At 46.3% G+C, this 8,970-nt stretch overlaps 1 protein-coding gene across 1 annotated transcript; it reads right to left on the bottom strand.

The window, feature by feature from the left end:
• Positions 1-4,777: 4,777 nt before the first annotated feature.
• Positions 4,778-5,555, bottom strand: NUPR2 (nuclear protein 2, transcriptional regulator). Its single transcript, XM_012807864.1, has one exon. The coding sequence runs from the start codon at positions 5,553-5,555 to the stop codon at positions 5,268-5,270; it is 288 nt and encodes a 95-aa protein (XP_012663318.1). The 3' UTR covers positions 4,778-5,267.
• Between the last annotated feature and the right edge of the window lie 3,415 nt (positions 5,556-8,970).

Genomic DNA, 8,970 nt, shown 5'->3' with positions numbered 1-8,970 from the left:
GTTGCAGCCATCATTGTTGTTTGGCGGGTCCGGGCTGGGGATTTGAACCCGCCACCTTAGGTGTACGTGGCTAGCGCCTCAGCCGCTTGAGCCACAGGCGCCGAGCCATAATGCAAATTTTAAAGGGTCTCTCAACCCTGTTTAGTTATTGCTGCCTTCCCAACTTTTTGGGAAAGAAAGGGAGGTTGGAAAGCACAGCATTTAAGACCTGTTTGTAATAAAAAGCCTATTTTCCTTTGTTACTGGGAATTTAGAAGACGCTTGTAGAAATAATGAAAGGTTAAATGTGCAAACACTGCACAGCTGTTATCTCCAGGGCAGGGCTCATCCCCACTTTGCTTGATACTCTGGAGCAGGCGCAGAAAGGGACAGACTTGCATCACGTGGGACCCGGCTCCCTGATACCTGATGTCTCGGGCTGTGCTGCTGGCAAGTAATAAGCATAGGAGAACCAGCGGGTACGAAGCGCTATGCTGGCAAGAGCAGCTAATTCCAGACAAGTGCAGGGGTTGAGGAGGCCACTCTCCTCAGGTACTGTTACCCAAGCATTGGAAGGACGCTTCCTTTTGTTTGGCCAGAGGCTTCTTGGGTTGGTCAGAGGACGCTTTGACAACCCAGGAATACAGGGTGGGATTGATTAAGATGCTGGATGTTTGTTCTTTCCCACAGATGGGTAATGCTCTCTCTCTGAGAACACCCAAGTAACAAGTTCTCTTACCAAGAGAACTGTCATCAGGTGGGATCAGGCTCCCGGATACCTGATATTTTGGCTTATGCTGCCAGGACACTCCACTGGGATGTATTCTGAAGCACTGGGACATGTTTGATGCCCAGATGTTGAAAAAAGAATGTATGGTTTTCTTCTGCACCCAGGCCAGGCCTCAGTATCAACTCTCCACTGGTGAACAATGGCCCCCAGAGGGTACTTTAAATTATAATACCATTTTTCAGTTAGATACTTTTTGTAAACAAGAAGAAAAGTGGTCTGAAGTGCCATATGTGCGAGCTTTCTTTTTCCTCAGGGACAACCCCCAACTATGTAATATCTGTCAGATTGATTCTGCTCTCCTGGCTGTAGTAACTTCCCCAAATGGTCAGGGGTTCCCCAGAGAGACGCTGTCACCACTTAGTTCAAACCCATCGTCTACTTTTTCCACATCTTCCTCCGTGTGTTCAGAAAACCCCAGGAGGGAGGCCGTCCCAGGAGTTTTTTCTGGTCATACTGGGACCCCCAGAAGGCAACCATATCCTTCATTGTGTCCCTTAGTGGAGACTGTAAGTGGTGAAAGGGGAAGTGCATGAGTATACACTTCATTTTCTCTGGCAGATTTGAAGCAAATTAAGGTTGATTTGGGAAAATTTGCTGATGACCCTGTGGGACAGATACCCCATGGGGAGACAGGCAGTTCCCTTTGAGGATGCCAAATGGGACCCTGAGAAACAAGGTGACTGGTGGTGTAAACATTTTCTAACATGTATCCCAGAAGGTTTATGTCGATCTAAGAAAAAAACCTATGAACTATTCTAAGTTGTCCAGCATTTACAAGGAACAAAATGAAAGACCCTCAGCCTTTCTCGAGCGGCTTAGGGAGGTGATGAGAAAACACACTCAGTTGACACCCGATTCCTTGGAGGGCCAAATTATTTTAAAAGACAAATTTATCACTCAGGTGGCCCCAGACATTCGAAGAAAACTTCCAAAATTGGCTCTAGGCCCAGATCATAACCTGGAGAATCTTCTTAAAATGGCCACTGTGGTGGCACAAGCAGACTGCCTTTCTCAGGTCATACCCTCTGGGCTCTGATAAGATCATGAACAAAGTAGCCTGCGATGATTTTTTGGGTGGTTCCACCTTGGGTAGAAGCACACACCCTAATCCCTTCTCAGGGACAAAGACTATAAAGGACCAACTGCCAGCCATGTGTAATACTCTAGACTTAAGACCCCTAGATAAAAGACTCCATGTGGAGACTCCCAAGAGAGTTCTTCAGTTCTTAACCTCTTCCAGAAGCTCTGGTGCTTTTTACTTCTTCTGTATGGTCTGTGGGTTCATTTGAATCCTCGAGACCAAGGACTACTGAAGAGCGAAATTGTGGTATCACTATGACACCATGGCACTCTACCAAGGGTGAAAAAGTGAGACTCTCTCTCCAAAAAACAAAAAAAGTCCACAAATTCTTTGATATGCTCCTGAAAAGGTGAAACCTAATTTCTCTCCCCTTGAGTGTAGGCTGGACTTAGTGACTCACTTCTGGCAGGAAGAAACAAAAGTGATGGTTTGCAACTTTGGAAATTAGATCATAAAAGGTACTGTGGCTTCCTCCTTGCTTACTCTTTCAGATCATTCACTCTGGGGAAAGCCAGCTGTCACACTGTGACACCTACATAATCTATACCAGGAAACAGAGGCCTCCTATCAAGAGCTACATGATTGAACCACCTTGGAAATGGCCTTTACATGACTGTAATCTCAGCCAACAGCTTGACTCATGAGTCATCCTGAGCTAGAACAACTCAGCTAGGTCACTCCTGAATTCCTGACCCACTGCAATTGAGATAATGATGCTTGGGCAGTAAAAAGAAATAAACATACACACTCCTTATGCAAAACGAAAGATCAAACCTGGAGGCTGAGTCATGGAACACCCTCTTCCAAATATATAACTCTTATAGCCAGATCCCCATGGGGAAGATAAAAGACCTTAGGTGTCTACTAAGGACTGACCTTAAAGACCACTCCTAAGGAAATTCTTTTTTTGAGACAGAGCCTCAAGCTGTCCCCCTGAGTAGAGTGCTGTGGCATCACAGCTCACAGCAATCTCTAACTCCTGGGCTCAAGCGAGTCTCCCGCCTCAGCCTCTCAAGTAGCTGGGACCATAGGTGCCCGCAACAGCACCCAGCTATTTTTTCATTGCAGCCGTCATTGTTGTTTTGGTGGCCCGGGCTAGGTGCCAAGCCTAAGGAAGTTCTTTGTTGGCTTCCCATAAGCAAGGACATTCAAATTGTAAATTTAGGCTCGGTGCCCGTGGCTTAAGGGGCTAAGGCGCCAGCCACATACACCTAAGGTGGCGGGTTCGAATCCAGCCCAGAACGCCAAACAACGATGGCTGCAACCAAAAAATAAATAGCCAGGCGTTGTGGTGGGCGCCTGTGGTCCCAGCTACTTGGGAGGCAGAGGCAGGAGACTCGCTTAAGCCCAGGAGTTGGAGGTTGCTGTGAGCTGTGATGCCATGGCACTCTACCCAGGGGGACAGCTTGAGGCTCTGTCTCAAAAAAAAAAAATTGTAAATTTTGATCTGCAGAATAAGTGTAGTTGCTTAAACAAAGTCTATTCAGTTGCACACTAATAACAGGTGTAGAACAGAGACAAGACAAGATCAATCATTCTTCCACCTACCCTGGGACATCTATGTAATTGATTCTTTCTTCACTTCCTTTGTTAGCCTTACCTTATGTAAAATGTAAATTTCTAAGATCTCAAAAGATTGTAACCTTTTGTGTCACTGGCAACCCCCTTCTCTTTTTTTCTTTGTTCCCCTTTAAAAATTGAATTCCCGGCTCAGCACCAGCCCCATACACCTAAGGTGGCAGGTTCGAATCCAGCTGGGCCAGCCGAACAATGATGGCTGCAACTGAAAAACAGCCGGGTGTGGTGGCGGGCACCTGTGGTCCCAGCTGCTTGGGAGGCTGAGGCAGGAGACTCGCTTGGGCCCAGGAGTTGGAGGTTGCTGTGAGCTGTAATGCCACGGCACTCTGCCCAGGGGGACAGCTTGAGGCTCTGTCTCAAAAAAAAAAAAAAAACAATTACTGGGGTCAGACCACCTGGTCTACCTGTAATTAGCTGTGTGATCTCTGGAAAGTTTGAACTTCTGTGCCTTTCTCTAAAATGCAGATAGCAGCAGCATCTATCTCAAATTATGTTGAGGGATCCATAGTACAGAGAACCTAGCAACTATAAAAGAAAACTTCAGAACACTCTTAATTTATTATGCTAAGGAGAGAGTTAGCCTTGGAAACTGAGTCATGTTTCTAATTTGTTTCTTATTCTCACCTTCCAATCTCTGATCTTTGTTATAGATAAACCGCCTCCTTTATTGTCCTCTACCTAACTCACACCAGATGGCGCAAAAGACCCCATGACAGTTACAGCTTCAATGTGCAATGTTAAACATACCTTAAAAAAAAAAAAAGACTTTCAGAGGCGCCGGCCACATACACCTAGGCCACCCGGCCCCGGCGTCCTAAGAACAATGACAACTGCAACCCAAAAAATAATAGCTGGGTGTTGTGGCAAGCGCCTGTAGTCCCAGCTACTTGGGAGGCTGAAGCAAGAGAATTGCTTAAGCCTAAGAGTTGGAGGTTGCTGGGAGCTGTGATGCCGCAGCACTCTACCCAGAGCAAGAGCTTGAGACTCTGTGTAAAAAAAAAAACAAAAAAACTTTTCCTGTGAATAAACTCATATATATATATGTGTGTGTGTGTGTGTGTGTGCATATCCACACACACTTTTTCTCTTATATATACACACATCCTAACCAGATTCTGACCCTTTTGGTAATTTTAGGTTGACGCACTGTACAATACACGTTATTATAATAAGAAAATATTAAGCCTTCAGAGTAGTCTACGACATTTAGGTAGAAATCTTGTCCAAATTCCTATCTTTGGCCTTCTCCCATTCATCTTTGAGACCTCTTCTTTATAGGTAAGAAGTATCTGTGAACTGGAAACGAGTTACCAGAGTAACTGAAAATAAACCGAAGAGTTAAATGCCATTCTTGCTGCTCTCTTTTAATTAAAAATCCTACAAAGACATACCCACTTGGACATTAATCAACAATTAGTAGGGAAAAGCTACCGAAGCAGTAACCTTAAGCAATGTCGAAAAGTTATCTTGACCAACATGGCTCTCTTCCCCTTAGGACCACTGTTATAGTTGCAGTCAGAGAAAATATTTTTATCAGGTCCTTCGGGTATTCTGTAGAAAATCAGACAAAACACAAACTATTCTCTTTAGTCCGATCATGAGCACTGGAAGTAAATCTCTCCCTTGATTTTTTTTTTTTAGGGTGATTTCTTCTTTTCTAGCCCCTTCTACTACAGAGTTCCAAAAAGCAGTTTTACACTATTCCAACCGCAGTCAGGAGGTAATATGGGGGTATAGGGGTTGGTAATGCGGCGCAGCCTCAGAACCGCCAACTCTGCCCAGGTGGAGTCGTACGGTCGGTTGGGGCGCTGGCCGGTGGCGGCCCGCACGCACCGGCGCTCAGCAGAGGCGAGTGCGCGGCCGGGGCTGCAGCTGGCGCTGGCGACGCTTGCGCTGGCCGTAGAAGAGCTTCTGAGCGATCTTGCGCTCGTGGCCGCCCGGTACCGGCCGGTTAGTGCGCAGTTCCTGTTCTCGCCGCGTCCGGCCCTTGCTGCGGCCGGCCCCGCAAGCTGGGAAGTCGCGTAGATAGTAGTAGTCAAGGCAGTCGTGAAGTTCATCCTCGAAGTTTACGGGCGGCTGGGCCGGAGGCAGAGCGCACTTAACGGCCGGACAGGAACCCCGCTCCATCGCACCCAGCAGCCAGACCGCCCGCCCGCGGGCGCGCTCTGGGAGGGCCATGTGGCCCCGCTCCACGCTCCGATTGGCTCCGCTAGGTGTAGGGGCGGGCCCCTGTGACGCCACAGAGTGGGCGGTACCACAGGTGGTGCCTGTGCTGTCCAGCCACTGCACCGGAGACCGAGTATCCAGGGCCTGTGCGCTGGGAGCCGGATAGAGGCGGTGGACAAACCGACCCAACATTACTTTTATGTCAAAAATAGAAAACTATCCAAGTGACCACAGTGAGGCTCTGTTTCATGACAGCGTGGGCCTGTGCATACCTCCGAAGGACTTTTATCAGCCACCACCATGAGAAAAGTACTCATTCACAAATGATGATAAAGTGCAGATGTACCTTATGAAGAAATACCTGTGTTATCCCAGTCATGTATTTTTAAAAGGAAATATGCCTATATAAAAGACCGAAAGGAAATTCATCAAATGTTAAAAGTATCTCCGGCTGGTAGGGCATGCATGTTTTACATTTGCTCTTTTTCCTTTCAACGAGTCCATTCCAATCTCTCAATAAGGAAGGAGGGCAGTGGAGGTGAAAAAGGCAGGCGCTGCCTGCAGCCAGGCGCGAACCGAAGGCGGGTCCGGCCCTGCCAGCCCAGCCTTTCGCCTCCTGGGAGGTGTGGTCCGTGCGCTGTTCCGGATTATCCGTGGGCCCCGACATCCTGCGGTCCTGCGAAGTTAAGCGCGACAGCTCGATGGGCCAGCTGGTCACGTGGCGAGGCGGCCGAGGGGCTGCGGGCCCAGCGCCTCTGCCCACCAGTCACAGCTGCCCAGGCCCTGGGGCTACAGGATAGTGTGCGCGACAGTAGCTGCAGCCGGGAGAGGAATCAGGCCAGGCGAACTGCGCTCAGACGAGTTCCAGTTCTCTCGCCAAATGCCACGCCGCGGCGCTGGATTCATTATACTCTGCGGCACCTCGGGCTCTGCGTGGATTCCCAGGTCTAATTACCTAATTACTGCCTCCCCAAACGCCGCTTCCAGCGGGTTAAGGCGAGGCAGGCCTTGTTTTGGCTTGGTTTGATGAGCACAGATAATTCTTGTCCCACAAAAATTCCAGCTACTCCTCGGAGATTTTCAAAAGATCAAAAATAATTCCCTGCTTAAAAAGAGGAAAAGAAACAAAAACTTGTCAAATATTTGATCATGTTGAATTTCTGTCTGTGACTAAGCTACGGATTTTCACCCTGGAGCCAGATCCCTGGCGTGGCCTATATACCACACCCTGAGGACAGTTTTGGTGGTTTCTGAAAGGAAATGAGTCCCAAGAGAGTGTTTTTAATAAAACACCCAGGGGATTTTTTTACTTCCACCCGCATGTCTTTTTTTTGTTTGTTTTAGAAACAGGTTTTCCCTGTATCGCCCAGGAGGCTGGAGAACATCTTTGCCTCCTTGACTTCCCAAAGTGCTGGTATTACAGGTGTGAGCCACTCACCTCACTCTACATTATCTCTTAAAAAAAAAAAAAATCTTTTTAAAATTTATGGTAATATTCAGACATTTAAAAAAAATGAAGTGAATAGAATAACGAACTCTTACATCTCATCACAGGGATTCAACGGTTATCAAGCTCCTGAAACATTTGCTGTTTTCTTCCCCTGCATCCTTTTAGATCAAATTGCAGACATTATGTCATTTCACTCCTATATATCTCACTACTGCTCCAAAAAAAAGTGGACCTTTTGCTTATATAACCACAATGCCATTTTCATACCCGACAAAATCAACTGGCCCCAGTATTATCTAATACCCAGTCCAGAATAGAATTGCTCTGATTGTCTAAAATACATCATTTCGCCACTGGTTTGTTCAACTCAGAATATATACAAAATCTATACATGAAATTTGCTTATATGGCTTTTAAGTCTCTTATATTTTAGAGCAGCCCCCAGCCCCCACCACCCTTTTAACTTTTCCCTGGTATTGACTTGTAGAAACTGGGTCACTTGTCCGGTAGAATGTCCCATTTTGTGGATTTGACTGCTTCTTTCTGGTATCACTTAAATTCTTCCTCTCCCATATTTCCCGTAAGTTGAAGTCGAATATAGGGGCTTGTTTATACTTAGATTCAATTTTGAGGGACAAAAAAAGCTTTTTAGGAAATGATGTATGGTGGGATCTCACTATGACTCCTTGTCCCACTTTTAGTGATGTGGGATCAGGTGACATTCTGACCTTGCAATTGTAAAGCTCCTCCTTGATTTACTTTTATCTAATGATGATGTCCAGTGTTCATTGCCTATTTGCTGTTACTTTCATTTGTTATTATTTCATTAAGGGGTTGTGGTAATTTTCTAAATCATCCCTTCTGCATTTATTAGTTAGAACTCTCTCTCCCTTGTGAACTATTTGATTAGCCTGAAATACCCTTTGACACGAAGGCAGGACAAATGCTTAATTCTTCCCTTTTAAAGGTGGTTTTTCAGGGGCTGTAATGAACTTTGTTTTTCCCCTTGAGAGTCATGAACTTTTGTAGCTTTAAAAAATACAGTCAATGTGTTTCAATTTTACTCTTTTGATGCTCAAATTTCCTCATTTTGGGGGCTTTTAGGAGGTCCTTCATGTAATTTCTCTGTTCTTTTGCCTTTAACTTAATGGTTTTGGAGAAAGTCCTTGCTTTTTGCCATACCAAAATGTCTAGGCTCATCCTGTACAAATATGCCTTAGACCCAGAATCAGCCAGGCTTATCCTGTAAATTTATGACTTAGACCTAGTATCAGCCATTTCTCCAAGGAGTCCTGGATCCTTTTGGTGTGGGGTATGGGATCTAGAAGCAACGGTCTTAGTGCTAAGTGTGTTATGTCCCTTCATCTTCTTGAATAATATTTACAGGAGTCCGTTGGTTTGGACTGAGCTCCTGCACCACGTCTAAAAGACCAAACCCAAATGGAGTCAAACATGCTGAAGTCCCATGGTACCAAGCCAAAACTTAGTTGTTTATCTGACTTTACAAGAAATCAGGAGAAAGAGAGAAACTAGCCAAATCTCTAAATAGGGCAGTGTTAGCTGGCATGATAAAGAAGTCCTTTGGGGGCCAGGCGCAGTGGCTCACGCCTGTAATCCTAGCACTTAGGAGGCTGAGGCAGGTGGATTGCCTGAGCTACAGGTTCGAGACCAGCCTGAGCCCAAGTGAGACCTCATCTCAAAAAGTAGCCAGGTGTTGGCTTGGCGTCTGTAGCACAGTGGTTACAGCGCTGGCCACATGCACTGAGGCTGGTCGGTTCAAACCCAGTCTGGGCCAGCTAAACAACAATGACAACTGCAACAAAAAATAGCTGGGTGTTGTGGCAGGTGCCTGTAATCCCAGCTACTTGGGAGGCTGAGACAAGAGAATTACTTAAGCCCAAGAGTTGGAGGTTGCTGTGAGCTATG

The sequence above is a fragment of the Otolemur garnettii genome, unplaced genomic scaffold (genome assembly GCF_000181295.1).
Source record: "Otolemur garnettii isolate 467f Iridium unplaced genomic scaffold, OtoGar3 scaffold00077, whole genome shotgun sequence".
In the NCBI taxonomy this organism is placed as follows: Eukaryota; Metazoa; Chordata; class Mammalia; order Primates; family Galagidae; genus Otolemur; species Otolemur garnettii.
Note: the sequence above shows the minus strand (reverse complement) of the source record. Positions and strands in the feature narration are given on the sequence as shown.